The sequence below is a fragment of the Artemia sp. Qi Xiang Cuo genome, chromosome 21 (genome assembly GCF_049724085.1).
Source record: "Artemia sp. Qi Xiang Cuo chromosome 21, ASM4972408v1, whole genome shotgun sequence".
Taxonomy (NCBI): domain Eukaryota; kingdom Metazoa; phylum Arthropoda; class Branchiopoda; order Anostraca; family Artemiidae; genus Artemia; species Artemia sp. Qi Xiang Cuo.
In genome coordinates, this window is record NC_142814.1 from 49,287,883 (window position 1) to 49,307,584 (window position 19,702).

General features: G+C 31.7%; 1 protein-coding gene across 1 annotated transcript in view; it reads left to right on the top strand.

The window, feature by feature from the left end:
- Window positions 1-19,702, top strand: part of LOC148939663 (G protein-coupled receptor Mth-like) — a 152,721-nt gene that overhangs the window by 72,608 nt on the left and 60,411 nt on the right. The window contains exon 3 of the mRNA XM_089106940.1: window positions 15,267-15,413. Within this exon, the coding sequence (XP_088963066.1) occupies window positions 15,267-15,413 (147 nt within the window). The remainder of the gene's footprint in view (window positions 1-15,266; window positions 15,414-19,702) is intronic.

The window sequence follows — 19,702 nt, forward strand, 5'->3', positions numbered from 1 at the left end:
ATATGTTGTATAAAATAGGCAAAATATAAGTAACAGAGAGAATAAATTTTTTTTTATCAACATCATTTTGTCAGATACATCAAATAAAATCGACAAAATTTAAATTTCAGAATGAATAAATACTTTAACAGCATCCTTTATCGGACATGTCGGATAAAATTGACAAAATCTAAGTATCAGAGGGACTAAACTCTATATCAACATCCTTTTCTCAGATACATAGGATAAAATTGACAAATTCTAAGTGTTAGAGTGAATAAATTTTTTATCAACATCCATTGGCAGATACATCGGATAAAATTGACAAAATCTAAATTTCCGAATGAATAAATTCATTATCAACATCCTTTTTCGGATACTTCGGATAAAATTGACAAAATATAAGTGACAGAGTGAATAAATTTTTTTTTATCAACATCCTTTTGTCAGATACATCAAATAAAATTGACAAAATATAAATTTCAGAATGAAGAAATACTTTAACAACATCCTTTATCGGATATGTCGATAAAATTGAACGAAATCTAAGTATCAGAGTGACTAAATTCTATATAAACATCCTTTTCTCGGATACATAGGATAAAATTGACAAATTCTAAATGTTAGAGTGAATAATTTTTTTTATCAACATCATTTGGCAGATACATCGGATTAAATTGACAAAATCTAAATTTCATAATAAATAAATTCATTATCAACATCCTTTGTCGGATATGTCGGATAAAATTGACAAAATATAGGTGACAGAGTGAATAATTTTTTTTTTCAACATCCTTTTGTCAGATACATCAAATAAAATTGACAAAATCTAAATTTCAGAATGAAAAAATACTTTAACAACATCCTTTATCGGATATGTCGGATAAAATTGACCAAATCTAAGTATCAGAGTGACTAAATTCTATATAAACATCCTTTTCTCGGATACATAGGATAAAATTGACAAATTCTAAATGTTAGAGTGAATAATTTTTTTTTATCAACATCATTTGGCAGATACATCGGATTAAATTGACAAAATCTAAATTTCATAATAAATAAATTCATTATCAACATCCTTTGTCGGATATGTCGGATAAAATTGACAAAATATAAGTGACAGAGTGAATAATTTTTTTTTTTCAACATCCTTTTGTCAGATACATCAAATAAAATTGACAAAATCTAAATTTCAGAATGAAGATATACTTTAACAACATCCTTTATCGGATATGTCCAATAAAATTGACAAAATCTAAGTATCAGAGTGACTAAATTCTATATCAACATCCTTTGTCGGATATATCAGATAAAATTGTCAAAATCTAAGTATAAGAGTGAATAATTTTTATATCAACATCCTTTGCCAGATACATCGAATAAAATTGATAAAATATAAGTGTCAGAGTGAATACATTTTTTTTATCAACATCCTTTGTCAGATACATCAAATAAAATTGACAAAATCTAATTTTCGAAATGAATATATTCATTATCACCATCCTTTGCTGAATATGTCGGATAAAATTGACAAAATCTAAGTATCAGAGTGACTAAATTCTATATCAACATCCTTTTCTCGAATACATAGGATAAAATTGACAGAATCTAAGCGTCAGTGTGAATAATTTTTTTTTTATCAACATCTTTTGTCAGATACATCAAATAAAATTGACAAAATCTAAATTTCAGAATGAATAAACTCATTATCAACATCCTTTGTCAGATACATCAAATAAAATTGACAAAATCTAAATTTCAGAATGAATAAATTCATCATCAACATCCTTTGCCGGATATGTCGGATAAAATTGACAAAATCTAAGTATCAGAGTGACTAAATTCTATATCAACATCCTTTTCTCAGATACATAGGATAAAATTGAAAGAATCTAAGCGTCAGTGTGAACAAATTTTTTTATCAACTTCCTTTGTCAGATACATCAAATAAAATTGACAAAATCTAAATTTCAGAATGGATAAATTCATTATCAACATCCTTTTCTCGGATACATAGGATAAAATTGACAGAATCTAAGCGTCAGTGTGAATAATTTTTTTTTATCAACATCCTTTGTCAGATACATCAAATAAAATTGACAAAATATAAATTTCAGAATGAATAAATTAATTATCAACACCCTTTGTCAGATACATAAATAAAATTAACAAAATCTAAATTTCAGAATGAATAAATTCATTATCAACATCCTTTGCCGGATATGTCGGATAAAATTGACAAAATCTAAGCATCAGAGTGACTAAATTCTATATCAACATCCTTTTCTTGGATACTGAGGATAAAATTGACAGAATTTAAGCGTCAGTGTGAACAAATTTTTTTTATCAACTTCCTTTGTCAGATACATCAAATAAAATTGACAAAATCTAAATTTCAGAATGAAGAAATACTTCAACAACATCCTTTATCGGATATGTCCGATAAAATTGACAAAATCTAAGTATCAGAGTTACTAAATTCTATATCAACATCCTTTGTCGGATATGTCAGATAAAATTGTCAAAATCTAAGTATAAGAGTGACTAAATTCTATATCAACATCCTTTTATCGGATACATAGGATAAAATTGACAGAATTTAAGCGTCAGTGTGAATAATTTTTTTTTATCTACATCCTTTGTCAGATACATCAAATAAAATTGACAAAATCTAAATTTCAGAATGATTAAATTCATTATCAACATCCTTTGTCAGATACATCAAATAAAATTGACAAAATCTAAATTTCAGAATGAATAAATTCATTATCAATATCCTTTGCCGGATATGTCGGATAAAATTGACAAAATCTAAGTACCAGAGTGACTAAATTCTATATCAACATCCTTTTCTCGGATACATAGGATAAAATTGACAGAATTTAAGTGTCAGTGTGAATAATTTTTTTTATCTACATCCTTTGTCAGATGCATCAAATAAAATTGACAAAATCTAAATTTCAGAATGAAAAAATTTATTATCAACATCCTTCGTCAGATACATCAAATAAAATAGACAAAATCTAAATTTCAGAATGAATAAATTCATTATCAATATCCTTTGCCGGATATGTCGGATACAATTGACAAAATCTAAGTATCAGAGTGATTAAATTCTAGATCAACATCGTTTTCTCGGATACATAGGATAAAATTGACAGAATCTAAGCGTCAGTGTGAATAATTTTTTTTTATCAACATCCTTTGTCAGATACATCAAATAAAATTGACAAAATCTAAATTTCAGAATGAATAAATTCATTATCAACATCCTTTGCCGGATATGTCGGATAAAATTGACAAAATCTAAGCATCAGAGTGACTAAATTCTATATCAACATCCTTTTCTTGGATACTGAGGATAAAATTGACAGAATCTAAGCGTCAGTGTGAATAAATTTTTCTTTTATCAACTTCCTTTGTCAGATGCATCAAATAAAATTGACAAAATCTAAATTTCAGAATGAATAAACTCATTATCAACATCCTTTGTCAGATATGTCGGATAAAATTGACAAAATATAAGTAACGGAATGAATAAATTTTTTTTATCAACATCCTTTTGTCAGATGCATCAAATAAAATTGACAAAATTTAAATTTTCAGAATGAAGAAATACTTTAACAACATCCTTTATCGGATATGTCGGATAAAATTGACAAAATCTAAGTATCAGAGTGACTAAATTCTATATCAACATCCTTTTCTCAGATACATAGGATAAAATTGACAAATTCTAAGTGTTAGAGTGAATAAATTTTTTATCAACATCCATTGGCAGATACATCGGATAAAATTGACAAAATCTAAATTTCCGAATGAATAAATTCATTATCAACATCCTTTTTCGGATACTTCGGATAAAATTGACAAAATATAAGTGACAGAGTGAATAAATTTTTTTTATCAACATCCCCTTGTCAGATACATCAAATAAAATTAACAAAATATAAATTTCAGAATGAATAAATACTTTAACAACATCCTTTATCGGATATGTCGGATACAATTGACCAAATCTAACTATCAGAGTGACTAAATTCTATATAAACATCCTTTTCTCGGATACATAGGATAAAATTGACAAATTCTAAATGTTAGAGTGAATAATTTTTTTTATCAACATCATTTGGCAGATACATCGGATTAAATTGACAAAATCTAAATTTCATAATGAATAAATTCATTATCAACATCCTTTGTCGGATATGTCGGATAAAATTGACAAAATATAAGTGACAGAGTGAATAATTTTTTTTTCAACATCCTTTTGTCAGATACATCAAATAAAATTGAAAAATTCTAAATTTCAGAATGAAGAAATACTTTAACAACATCCTCTATCGGATATGTCCAATAAAATTGACAAAATCTAAGTATCAGAGTGACTAAATTCTATATCAACATCCTTTGTCGGATATATCAGATAAAATTGTCAAAATCTAAGTATAAGAGTGAATAATTTTTATATCAACATCCTTTGCCAGATACATCGAATAAAATTGATAAAATATAAGTGTCAGAGTGAATAAATTTTTATTTATCAACATCCTTTGTCAGATACATCAAATAAAATTGACAAAATCTAATTTTCGAAATGAATATATTCATTATCACCATCCTTTGTTGGATATGTCTGATAAAATTGATAAAATCTAAGTATCAGAATGACTAAATTCTTTATCAACATCCTTTTCTCGAATATATAGGATAAAATTGACATAATCTAAGCGTCAGAGTGAATAAATTTTTTTTTTATCAAAATCCTTTGTCAGATACATCAAATAAAATTGACAAAATATAAATTTTAGAATGAATAGATTCATTATCAACATCCTTTGTCAGATACATCAAATAAAATTGACAAAATCTAAATTTCAGAATGAATAAATTCATCATCAACATCCTTTGCCGGATATGTCGGATAAAATTGACAAAATCTAAGTATCAGAGTGACTAAATTCTATATCAACATCCTTTTCTCAGATACATAGGATAAAATTGAAAGAATCTAAGCGTCAGTGTGAACAATTTTTTTTTATCAACATCCTTTTGTCAGATACATCAAATAAAATTGACAAAATCTAAATTTCAGAATGAAGAAATACTTTAACAACATCCTTTATCGGATATGTCGAATAAAATTGACCAAATATAAGTATCAGAGTGACTAAATTATATATAAACATCCTTTTCTCGGATACATAGGATAAAATTGACAAATTCTAAATGTTAGAGTGAATAATTTTTTTTATCAACATCATTTGGCAGATACATCGGATTAAATTGACAAAATCTAAATTTCATAATAAATAAATTCATTATCAACATCCTTTGTCGGATATGTCGGATAAAATTGACAAAATATAAATGACAGAGTGAATAATTTTTTTTTTATCAACATACTTTTTTCAGATACATGAAATAAAATTGACAAATCTGAATTTCAGAATGAAGAAATATTTTAACAACATCCTTTATCGGATATGTCCAATAAAATTGACAAAATCTAAGTATCAGAGTGACTAAATTCTATATCAACATCCTTTGTCGGATATATCAGATAAAATTGTCAAAATCTAAGTATAAGAGTGAATAATTTTTATATCAACATCCTTTGCCAGATACATCTAATAAAATTGATAAAATATAAGTGTCAGAGTGAATAAATTTTTATTTATCAACATCCTTTGTCAGATACATCAAATAAAATTGACAAAATCTAATTTTCGAAATGAATATATTCATTATCACCATCCTTTGCTGAATATGTCGGATAAAATTGACAAAATCTAAGTATCAGAGTGACTAAATTCTATATCAACATCCTTTTCTCGAATACATAGGATAAAATTGACAGAATCTAAGCGTCAGTGTGAATAATTTTTTTTTTATCAACATCTTTTGTCAGATACATCAAATAAAATTGACAAAATCTAAATTTCAGAATGAATAAACTCATTATCAACATCCTTTGTCAGATACATCAAATAAAATTGACAAAATCTAAATTTCAGAATGAATAAATTCATCATCAACATCCTTTGCCGGATATGTCGGATAAAATTGACAAAATCTAAGTATCAGAGTGACTAAATTCTATATCAACATCCTTTTCTCAGATACATAGGATAAAATTGAAAGAATCTAAGCGTCAGTGTGAACAAATTTTTTTTATCAACTTCCTTTGTCAGATACATCAAATAAAATTGACAAAATCTAAATTTCAGAATGGATAAATTCATTATCAACATCCTTTTCTCGGATACATAGGATAAAATTGACAGAATCTAAGCGTCAGTGTGAATAATTTTTTTTTTATCAACATCCTTTGTCAGATACATCAAATAAAATTGACAAAATCTAAATTTCAGAATGAATAAATTCATTATCAACATCCTTTGTCAGATACATCAAATAAAATTGACAAAGTCTAAATTTCAGAATGAATAAATTCATTATCAACATCCTTTGCCGGATATGTCGGATAAAATTGACAAAATCTAAGCATCAGAGTGACTAAATTCTATATCAACATCCTTTTCTTGGATACTGAGGATAAAATTGACAGAATCTAAGCGTCAGTGTGAACAAATTTTTTTTCATCAACTTCCTTTGTCAGATACATCAAATAAAATTGACAAAATCTAAATTTCAGAATGAATAAATTCATTATCAACATCCTTTGTCGGATATGTCGGATAAAATTGACAAAATATAAGTGACAGAGTGAATAAATTTTTTTTATCGACATCCCTTTGTCAGATACATCAAATAAAATTAACAAAATATAAATTTCAGAATGAATAAATAGTTTAACAACATCCTTTATCGGATATGTCGGATACAATTGACCAAATCTAACTATCAGAGTGACTAAATTCTATATAAACATCCTTTTCTCGGATACATAGGATAAAATTGACAAATTCTAAATGTTAGAGTGAATAATTTTTTTTTATCAACATCATTTGGCAGATACATCGGATTAAATTGACAAAATCTAAATTTCATAATAAATAAATTCATTATCAACATCCTTTGTCGGATATGTCGGATAAAATTGACAAAATATAGGTGACAGAGTGAATAATTTTTTTTTTTTCAACATCCTTTTGTCAGATACATCAAATAAAATTGACAAAATCTAAATTTCAGAATGAAGAAATACTTTAACAACATCCTTTATCGGATATGTCCAATAAAATTGACAAAATCTAAGTATCAGAGTGACTAAATTCTATATCAACATCCTTTGTCGGATATATCAGATAAAATTGTCAAAATCTAAGTATAAGAGTGAATAATTTTTATATCAACATCCTTTGCCAGATACATCGAATAAAATTGATAAAATATAAGTGTCAGAGTGAATAAATTTTTATTTATCAACATCCTTTGTCAGATACATCAAATAAAATTGACAAAATCTAATTTTCGAAATGAATATATTCATTATCACCATCCTTTGCTGAATATGTCGGATAAAATTGACAAAATCTAAGTATCAGAGTGACTAAATTCTATATCAACATCCTTTTCTCGAATACATAGGATAAAATTGACAGAATCTAAGCGTCAGTGTGAATAATTTTTTTATCAACATCTTTTGTCAGATACATCAAATAAAATTGACAAAATCTAAATTTCAGAATGAATAAACTCATTATCAACATTCTTTGTCAGATACATCAAATAAAATTGACAAAATCTAAATTTCAGAATGAACAAAATCATTATCAACATCCTTTGTCGGATATGTCGGATAAAATTGACAAAATCTAAGTATCAGAGTGACTAAATTCTATATCAACATCCTTTTCTCAGATACATAGGATAAAATTGAAAGAATCTAAGCGTCAGTGTGAACAAATTTTTTTATCAACTTCCTTTGTCAGATACATCAAATAAAATTGACAAAATCTAAATTTCAGAATGGATAAATTCATTATCAACATCCTTTTCTCGGATACATAGGATAAAATTGACAGAATCTAAGCGTCAGTGTGAATAATTTTTTTTTTATCAACATCCTTTGTCAGATACATCAAATAAAATTGACAAAATCTAAATTTCAGAATGAATAAATTCATTATCAACATCCTTTGTCAGATACATCAAATAAAATTGACAAAGTCTAAATTTCAGAATGAATAAATTCATTATCAACATCCTTTGCCGGATATGTCGGATAAAATTGACAAAATCTAAGCATCAGAGTGACTAAATTCTATATCAACATCCTTTTCTTGGATACTGAGGATAAAATTGACAGAATCTAAGCGTCAGTGTGAACAAATTTTTTTTCATCAACATCCTTTATCAGATAGATCAAATAAAAATGGCAAGACATAAATTTCTTAATGAATAAATTTATTATCAACATCTTTTGTCAGATATGTCTCATAAAATAGACTAAATATAATTGTCAGAGAGAATAAATATTTTTTTATCCACATAACTTTGTCAGATACATCAAATAAAATCGACGAAATCTACATTTCAGAATGAAGAAATACTTTAACAACATCCTTTATCGGATATGTCGGATAAAATTGACAAAATCTAAGTATCAGAGTGACTAAATTCTATATCAACATCCTTTTCTCGGATACATAGGATAAAATTGACAAATTCTAAGTGTTAGAGTGAATAAATTTTTTATCAACATCCATTGGCAGATACATCAGATAAAATTGACAAAATCTAAATTTCAGAATGAATAAATTCATTATCAACATCCTTTTTCGGATACGTCGGATAAAATTGACAAAATATAAGTGACAGAGTGAATAAATTTTTTTTTATCAACATCCTTTTGTCAGATACATCAAATAAAATTGACAAAATCTAAATTTCAGAATGAATAAATACTTTAACAGCATCCTTTATCGGACATGTCGGATAAAATTGACAAAATCTAAGCATCAGAGTGACTAAATTCTATATAAAAATCCTTATCTCGGAAACATAGGATAAAATTGACAAATTCTAAGTGTTAGAGTGAATAAATTTTTTATCAACATCCATTGGCAGATACATCGGATAAAACTGACAAAATCTAAATTTCAGAATGAATAAATTCATTATCAACATCCTTTGTCGGATATTTCGGATAGAATTGACAAAATATAAGTATCAGAGTGAATAATTTTTTTTAACAACATCCTTTGCCAGATACATCGAATAAAATTGACAGAATCTAAGTGTCAGAGTGAATAATTTTTTTTTATCCACATCCTTTGTCAGATACATCGAATAGAAATTGACAAAATCTAAATATCAGAATGAATAAACGCTTTAACAACATCCTTTATAGGATTTGTCAGATAAAATTGACAAAATCTAACCATCAGAGTGATTAAATTCTAAATCAACATCTTTTTCTCAGATACATAGATTAAAATTGACAAAATCTAAGTGTTAGAGTGAATATTTTTTTTTATCAACATCCTTTGCCAGTTTACATCAGATAAAATTGACAAAATCCAAGTGTCAGACTGAATAAATTCAATATCAACATCATTTCTCGGATATGTAGGATAAAATTGATAAAATATAAGTATCAGTGATTAAGTTCCATATCAATATCATTTTCTCGGATAAATGGGATAAAATTGACAAAATATAAGTATCAGAGTGAATAAATGCTTTATCAACATCCTTTAAATGCATTATCAACATCTTTTGTCGGCTATATCGGATAAAATTGACAAGAAAGACATGGAGTGTACACCGCGACGGTACATACATAGTGAGAGAGACATGCAAAGTCGACATAGCTTTATTTCATTTTTTATGGTTAATTTAGACGAGGTTACGTGCGCGCGACTCTGATACTTAAATTTTGTCAATTTTATCCGACATATCCGGCTAAGCATGTTGATAATGAATTTATTCATTCTGAAATTTAGATTTTTTCAATTTTATTTGATGTATCTGACAAAGGATGTTGATCGAAAATTATTCACTCTGACAGTTATATTTCATCAATTTTATTTGATGTATCTGGAAAAAGATTTTGTTACAAAAAAATATTCACTCTGATAGTTGGATTTTGTCAATTTTATCCGACATATCCGACAAAGGGTGTTGATAATGAATTTATTCATTCTGAAATTTAGATTTTTTCAATATTATTTGAAGTATCTGACAAAGGATGTTGATAAAAAAATTTATTCACTCTGACACTTATATTTTATCAATTTTATCCGACATATCCGACAAAGGATGTTGATAATGAATTTATTCATTCTGAAATTTAGATTTTGTCAATTTTATTTGATGTATCTGACAAAAGGATGTTGATAAAAAAAATCTATTCACACTGACACTTAGATTCTGTAAATTTTATCCTATGTATCCGAGAAAAGAATGTTGATAAAAAATTTTAGTCACTCTGATACTTAGATTTTGTCAATTTTCATCCGACATATCCGATAAAGGATGTTGTTGAAGCATTTATTCATTCTGAAATTTAGATTTTGTCAATTTTATTTGATGTATCTAACAAAGGATGTTGATAAAAAAAAATATTCACACTGACACTTAGATTCTGTCAATTTTATACTATGTATTCGAGAAAAGGATGTTGATATAGAATTTAGTCACTCTGATACTTATGTATAAGTCATTCTGAAATTTATAATAAGGCATTCTGAAATTTTGATTTTGTCAATTTTATTTGATGTATCTGACAAAGGATGTTGATAACGAATTAATTCACTCTGAGACTTAACAAAAAAAGGATTTAGGTTTCACCTATGAGCCAACGAATTGTATTTTCCATAATTTTCTTACAAAAAACTAGAGTTACGGTCAAAAACCCTTATTAGCTCAGATTTTAAAGAAATATTTTATTTTTTTGATCCAAAAAAGTACTTCTGTTTAAAATTTGAACCAGATAAATGTATTTTCCATAATTTTCTTACAAAAAAATATAGTTTAAGGTAAAAAACACTTATTAGATCAGATTTTACGGAAATAGTTTTATTTTTAGATCCATAAATGGACTTAAGTTTCACATTTGAACCAATGAATTGTATTTTTCCATAATTTTCTTACAAAAAACTAGAGTTTACAGTCAAAAACCCTTATTAGCCCAGATTTTACGGAAATAGTTTTATTTTTCGATCCAAAAAAGGACTTAAGTTACATATTTGAACCAGAGAATTGTATTTTCCATAATTTTCTTACAAAAAACTGGAGTTTACCGTCAAAAACCCGTATTAACTCAGATTTTACAGAAATAGTTTATTTTTCGATCCGAAAATGGACTTAAGTTTCACATTTGAAAGCTATGATCATAATGAATGATACTTGTTATCAGAAAAAAGTGTCAATTGCCAAAAAAAAAATAAAATAAATAAAAATAAAATGGGGGGAGGGGGCCAAAAAGTTGGAGGGGAGGGATCACCCTTCGAGTTTGGGGATAGGGGACCTTTGGGGGGTTGATATCTCTGTTGTTTAGGGTCATTGGTGCCTATGATCCTTGATGGTTCGTACTCACATACACCTTACTACTTGATTTGCAAGGATTTCTAAGGTTTGTTCTTAATTTCTTTATTAAAATTATTTTCCTGCCATCTACATCTCTTTTGTATCAACTTTTTAGTATACTATAACGGTGGAGCCTATTTTAAACTGACAGCACTGTTCAAACACAACTTGTATATTATACAGAACACAATCATTCCATCTCCCCCAAAACACTTTTCAGCCATTTCTTGTTAAAAAATTTTATTTCAAGTCAATCACACGGGTTTTTCGCTATTAAAATTGACAACACTGTCCGAACATCACTTGTGTATTATAGAGTACATAATCAACCCATCTCCCCCAAAAAATATTTTATTCAGAGATTTCATGTTAAAAAGTTATCCAATCACTAATTAGAATCAATCACAATCCTATTATTCAAAACATTAATTAATATCGTTCATAGTGTCCAATTTGCGAATTCCTTATCCCTTTTTGCAAAAATGTCAATCAAAACAATTCCTAAATACGCAATTTGACAATTTCTAGTTTTCGATAAAAAAAACAGCGGGGAATCCCCGGTCGTAATTGCTAATCACTTTAACTCTTTTTCTCCATCGTCAAGTACAGCATAGGAAGGAACATAAACCCTTAGAATAGCATAGGAAGGAACATAAACCCTCAGAATAGCATAGGAAGGAACATAAACCTCTACAATAAGATGGAAACGAACATAAACCCTTAAAAGAGCAGAGAATGAAATATAAACACTCAGATTAACAACGGATCGAATATAAACCCACAGAATAACATAGGAAGGAACATAAACCCTAAGAATAACACAGGAACAAACATAAACCCACAAATTAACACAGGAACGAACATAAACCCTCAGAATCACACAGGAAGAAACTCACACCCCCAGAATAGCACAGGAAGAATCATAAACCCTCAGAATAGCATAGGAAGGAACATAAACCCTCAGAATAGCATTGGAAGGAACATAAACCCTCAGAATAGCATAGGAAGGAACATAAACCCTCAGAATAGCATATGAAGGAACATAAACCCTCAGAATTGCATAGGAAGGAACATAAACCCTCAGAATTACATAGGAAGGAACATAAACCCTCAGAATAGCATAGAAAGGAACATAAACCCTCAGAATAGCATAGGAAGGAACATAAACCCTCAGAATAGCATAGGAAGGAACATAAAGGACCAGAAATGGAACATAGGACTCTACTGACACAAACCTCCAGAGTCCTGGGGTAGTTGTTGTAAGTTATTACCCGGGGCAAATATGGTTTAATGTAAATTGGTGGTCGTAGAAACTATAGAGATGGCTCATTTAATTGGAGATTGAACGTTCTAGTTACCTTTTAAAGGTCACGAAAAGCGATCAGAGGGGTTCTCCCTCCACCCACCCCCTCTTTTCCCAAAATGTATCTGAACAAAATTTTGAGACAGCCATTAAGTTTGAAATAGTCCAACGATCAGATGAGAAACTACTCGGGCTAAAGATACCTCCCCTCCAGCCCGGGGGAAGGGTTTTAACTTATGCCCTAGGGAAAAAGATTTCTATGAAAGATTTGGTCGTATACACTTCAGATGGAACTCAAATGATTAGAAATTGAAAGTTCTAGTTTCCTTTTTTCAGGTTATTTATTAGGAAAAGAGGGGATATTGATTCTGGATCTCCTGGATGTGTCGTTAGCTGTGCACTAAAATTAGTGAAAACAGGGCCACCGATGGAAGTTTGTGCACAACCATCCCCGTTCACCCCCTAGCATCAAACCCAACCTCCAAATATCCTTCAATTTGCAGTGCAAATGAAAGGATAGCTCTATATAAGGATTGTGAGTGGTGGTCTCTTATCCCCCCCAAGCCCAGGGAAAATGACTCTGAGTTACGGAACTTGCTCATCGTTACTTCGATACTTATTTTAGTTTGATACTTGGATTTAGTGATTTACGTGGCAACTTCGATTTAAGGTCCAAGGGCTGTAAGCTATGCAAGATGCTTGTTGTTACATTGACATCTTGTTTACTATGATATTTCCTTTACTTAATTATTTTTTACTTTGATATTGTTACTTTGAAACTAGTTTTGTTACTTTGATGAAAGTCTGATGTTGAAACAAGGATTTTGATACAAGGAATTTTTTTAAGAACTTTAAACTTTTGCAATTGAAAACGAACAAATATTAATTAAAAAAACTTTCCGAAAAAGAAGTTTTTCAAAGAAAAGTAAAGGCCATATTAAAATTAAGATCAGCAGATAAATACTTGTTAAAATTCTAACTCAAAACGAACAGAAATTATACTATTAAAGAACAAACAAAACCCAAAATGAACAGAAATTAGATAAACAATCATAGCAAAATTACATACAACAAGTACTAATATAAATAAATAAATAAATCTTAAAGCGATTAAAAATTTGCAAATAATGCTTAAAATGAAAAGAAATATTTTGCTATTGAAGCATAAATGAAACCCAAAACGAATAGAAATTAAATAAAAAATCAATGCAAACAAACAAAATATATATTAATGTAAATGAATAAATATATCATAAAACGAGTGAAACTCAAATTTAATATGCAAATCAAGCTTGAAACGAACAAAAATCACTACAAACAAGAGTTTGGGTATCGCCTCCTTCTCTCATTGTAAATGTCTAAAACCTACTGCGTGATTGGCGCTTTACTGAAAACCAATTTTATTACAAATATTGTCTTTTGTACTTAATATTAAGAATAAACATTAAACTTATAGTAGAATTTTGAACGGATGAGCTTTCAGAAATTAATATCATTATACATCATATATTCAGTTTAATTTATTAATTCTTTCTAAAGTTGTTCAAGACGAATATATTTTCACTACAAACAAGAGTTTGGATACTGCCCCCTTCCTTATCTGTAAAAACTTAAAGCCTACTGCGTCACTGGAGCCTTACTGAAAACGAATTATATTACAAATATTTTCTTTTCAAGTTATTACAGCATTGAAAATGAAAATAGAAATTACAGTGAAATAAAATATTCAAATCATGATCTTTCAATAATTAATATTATTATGTATAAAATACTCCATTTGATTTTATTTTTACTTTCCAAGACTGTTCAGCACACATATAGTTTTTTTCAAATTCCTTTAGGTCATTACCAAAAAGCTGCGTTTGGTAGACTTCCCCTGCATCCCCTGCTCCCACTACCTATATTTGAATCAAGGTTATATATATTTTGTGGCGTAAAGGTTTCAAATGAATTGTCTGAAATTCATTATCCATTTTTTTTTTTTTGCTTTAGAGTAATCACAAGTGAAAAAGCTATTCATCAGCTCTAAGTTGTGAACTTAGATTTCACATTAAAGGGGACTTTAATTTGTTGGACTACAGAAGATGATTTTCTTGCTGCACAGATTAGACTTGCATATTCTGCTTTTTGTTTATTTCTTTCAACTATATATTTTTCACTTTTCTTTAAATATGATTTCCTTTTTTCTTTTAGAAGCAATCTATACAGCTAACTTCAGCTTTAAGATTTGAAGAACTTCAGCTTTTTCAAGATCAGACTTGCATATTCTGGTTTTTGTGTATTCCTTTCAACTATATATTTTTCACTTTTCTTTAAATATGATTTCCTTCTTTTCTTTTAGAAGCAATCTATACAGCTAACTTCAGCTTTAAGATTTTAAGAACTTCAGCTTTTTCAAGATTAGACTTGCATATTCTGCTTTTTGTGCATTCCTTTCAACTATATATTTTTCACTTTTCTTTAAATATGATTTCCTCTTTTTTAGAAGCAATCTGTACAATTAACTTCAGCCGAGCACAACGATAGTTTCTGGATATTAGAAAATGGTAATCTCTATTACGAACAAGTTGATTATGAAGCACGCTATTACTGTATTAACACAGCCACTAGAAAAGACATCAAAGATTCAATAGTAAGTAAAGACTTAAGTAACTTTACCAGGATTTATAGAATGAATTTTTATTCCTTAGAAAAAAACTCCGAAATTTTTTTAATGATCATCTTGGTTTATATGTTCGTTAAACTTCAGTGATAAAGTTTAGAGGTTAAACTTTAGTGATTAAACTATAAACTCAACATTTGGTTTCCAATTAGAAGACACAGATGGCTTTGCCACTTTCATTGGAAATTTGTTTTACATTTGGGCAAGATTAAATAAGAAAATTTACATCAAGAACTTTGAATGAACTTTATAAATGAACTCTCTCTGAAAATAATCTAGTGAATAATCCGGAAGTTCATTATTTTGTGAATGACCCGAAAAATTATTTATTTTATTGTACATAAAAATGCTAGTTTCAATTTTAACCTTTTAGTATTTCTACTGAAGACGGTCGCTGTATATATGACCGAAATATCAGGACTTTTGTACCGGTTTTTTCACTGTCTAAATAAATGCATTTATCCCCATTTGAAATTTTATTTCTTCTTACTTTTGTACTTGTGGTGGGAATCAGGCGTTTCCACCTCGCCCGGCATTGATGATCTTGGAGGCCTTCTTGGACCATGTTGAGCGATCTTCTGCCAGCTGCTCTGCAAAAGCGAGCCACTGAGTTGACCATCTGTATCTGAACTTTCTGAATCCCCCGATAGGTTCAAGTTCTGATTTGGCCAGGTTCAACCAGTTCTTCCTCTGTCCTCCTTGGCGTCTCTTCCAGGAGCTAATAGGCTCGACTAGAAGTATTTGGCGAGGCAAGTATTCTGGCGGCTTCCGTAATACATGGCCCAACCATTTCAAACGGCATTCTTTAATAGTGAGCGCCACATCTCTCTGAATATTGCACATTCGACGTAGATCCACGCTGGAGATACGGTCACGCAGCTGTATTCTGAGAATTCTTTGCAGACAGATATGCTCAAACACCTTCATTGTATTCTCATGCTGTAGTTTTACCGACCATGTTTCGCATCCGTAAAGGAGAACGGTGTGGACTAGTGCCATGTAGATTCGAACTTTCATTCTGACACTGACTTCGCGGCGATTCCATAAGGGTTTCGGAAGGGATGCAAAGACTATCTGCGCTTTCTGTATTCTCTGTTCGATATCAGCGTCGAAAGATCCGTCAATACATATTTGGGAGCCTAAGTATGTAAAACAGTTGACTTTTTCCAGCTGAACTTGATTGACAGTTAGTGTGAATGGTCCTGTGTCGTGGTTAATAGCCATGAATTTCGTTTTCTCTGTGTTGACTTTCAAGCCGATCAGGTCTGCCCAGGCCGCCACGTTGTCAAGCATGTTTTGAGCTTCTACGGGGTCTGACAGGAGGCCAACATCATCCGCATAATCGAGGTCAGTCAGTGAAAGATTCTGTCCGATCTGAACTCCTGGATAGGACGACAGTGCATTTTCAAGCACCCAATCGACGTAATAATTGAACAGAGTCGGAGAGAGGACGCACCCTTGTTTTACTCCGAACTCAACCTGGAATTCTTCAGTTTCTTCACCATAGACTTGAACTCGGCTCACTGACGCGTCATAGTATGTCTTCATCACTTCAACAAACTTCAGTGGCATTCCGTCATTCTCTAGGATCTTCCAAAGTTTCTGGCGAGTGACAGAGTCGAAGGTGGCAATGAAGTCCAGGATCATCAAGATCAGGGGTAGATTGTACCTTTCAAACTGCTGGATAATGAGGCAAAAAACGAAGATATTATCAGTACAGCTTCTACCTGGCCGAAAGCCGGCTTGATTTCCTCAGGTTCTTTCCTCCCTTGCCCCTTTGAAGCGGTTCAAGAGTAAGATCCCGAATATTTTGACCGCAATGTCTATAAGACTTATTCCGCGGTAATTTTTGCATTCAGTTTTATCTCCTTTCTTATAGAAAGGGAGAATGACTGATGTCTTCCAATCTTTTGGGAAAGAATTGGTCCTCCAAACTTCTTCGAGAATGCCATGGAGCTGTTCAGCAGTGACCTCAGGGCATTGTTTGTACACTTCCGGGGGGAGGTTGTCTTCACCTGGGGCTTTGTGTTTCTTCAGGGTCTTGATCGCTTTTAGTATTTCGGCTCTGGTCGGTGTTTCCAGCTCTACATCATAGGGTTCTTTAGAAACGGCAGGTGAGAAAGCATCAGGAGCGGATGAAGGGGATGGGTTTAGGAGGATCTGAAAGTGATCCTTCCATCTTGGTAGGTGCTCCTTCTGACAACTGATGATTTTTCCTGATCTGTTTTTGACAATTTCTGAGACAGCAGCTTTCTTGCCAACGGATTCCTTTAGGGTCTGGTTAAGCTTGCTGGCATCATGTGAACGTGCTGCCTTCTCAAACGACACGGTAGTATCTTCCCACATTTGGCGGTGGTCCAGACGAACAGGGCGTTTTACCTGTCTGCGCAGATCTTTTGTTTCTTCTTTAGGGCCGCTCATATCTTGTCTTCGCTCACCGACAACTGACAGGGTCTTAACGGTAATCCAGTGCTGTCGTTTGATTTTTGCTCGGCCTAGGATCTCATCGGCAGTCTCTGTCATCACTGTTTTAAAGGTCTCCTATATCTTCTTGGGGGTTGGGTTTTCATCAGAACTGAGGGCGTCAAATCGGTTAGTCAGTTCCAAATGAGGGCCTGTCGAACGTCTTTGTCTTGGAGCTTACCAATCTCGAATCCGGCCTTGGGCTTGTTTTTTCTCCGAGTTGCAAGACGTAGAAAAATTTTTGCAGCAACAAGCCTGTGAACAGACCCAGACTGCAAGCCTGTGTCCGCGCCGTTGTAAGAGCGAGAGTGCTGTACAGAGCTTCTCCAGCGCTGGCGTACGAGAATGAAGTCTATTTGAGCCTTAGTGACACCGTCATTTGAATGCCAAGTTAAAAGGTGGCTAGGTTTGTGCTGAAATATGGTATTGTTGACAAAAAGGTGGTTCATCAAGGCGTAGTTTATCAACCTTTGGCCATTCTTACATCTCTGACCTTGTCCAAATTTTCCCAGGACTTGTCTTGTGGTTTGGTCAGACGGACCAACTCTTGCGTTGAAGTCTCCAGCAACAATCAAGTAATCACGTGCGGCAACAGAAGAAGACAGCTGCTGCAGCTCGCCGTAGAAATCATCCTTGGTCGTATCAGCAGCGTCACGGGTGGGGGCATAGGTAGAAATTATCGACACATTTTCGGGGTTTCCTTTTAGTCTGATTCTGGCAAGTCTACAGGAGACTGGTTTCCATTCTAGGAGAGCATTTCTGGTTCTTTGGTTCATGATGAAACCAACTCCGTGGAGTCCCGAATTATCCTCTACTCCGGAGTAGAAAAAATGGAATTGATGTAGCGTTTCAGGAGCTGTAATAACTATGGAGCCAGAACCTGAAATTCTGGTCTCGGTTATGCAAATTATGTCTATGTTGTACTTCTCCATCTCATGGACAAGAAAAACTTGCGTGGCTTCTTGTTTGACGGATCTTACATTCCAACATCGCACATTTATTCTAGATTTTGCCTGTTTAATGACTGTAGTGGGTTCTCCTAGATTTATGGAATGAAAAGGATTTTTCGAATTCACCGCCATATTTGAAGTCGCTTCGCCTGCCGGGAACGCCGTAGTATGGTTGGCTTGTTTACTTCTCGACACCAGCGTCAATACGGGGGCCGCGTCGCTTGCCGGGGACGCCGTAGCCATTACAACTTTTCTTTTAGGTCTCAGATTCATCGATGTTTCTTGGGAATAGAGTTGACCGCAAGGTCCCCAGTCTTGCGGGTCATCCTGAGTGCGTTGGCCACCAAATCACTCGGCGTGGAGGTCAGTGGTGATTGCACCCTTCCACCGCTTTGAGGTGCGCTGACGGATTTCCTCTGCTGCCCAGGGACGGAAGATCGAGCCTCATTGCCTGTAACTACCATCACTGCCATGGAGGTATACAAGCTTAGCTTGACCTTTGATTCCCACCTGGAATCAGCAGGCACTTCAGGAAGGGTATTTCTTCGTCTTAGAACGGCAGTGTGGTCTAAGAAAACAGCACCTAATTTAAAGGTGTTATGTCGAAAATACGTCGTATATATGGGGAATTGAGACCAACCCAGTAAACATCTATAAACCCAACATTTGGTTTGCAATTAGAAGACACGGAAGGATTTGCCACTTTCATTGGAAATTTGTTTTACATTTGGGCAAGATTAAAGAAGAAAATTTACATCAAAAACTCTGAATGAACTTTATAAATGAACTCTCTAAGAAAATAATCTAGTGAATAATCCAGAATTTCATTATTTTGTGAATGACCCG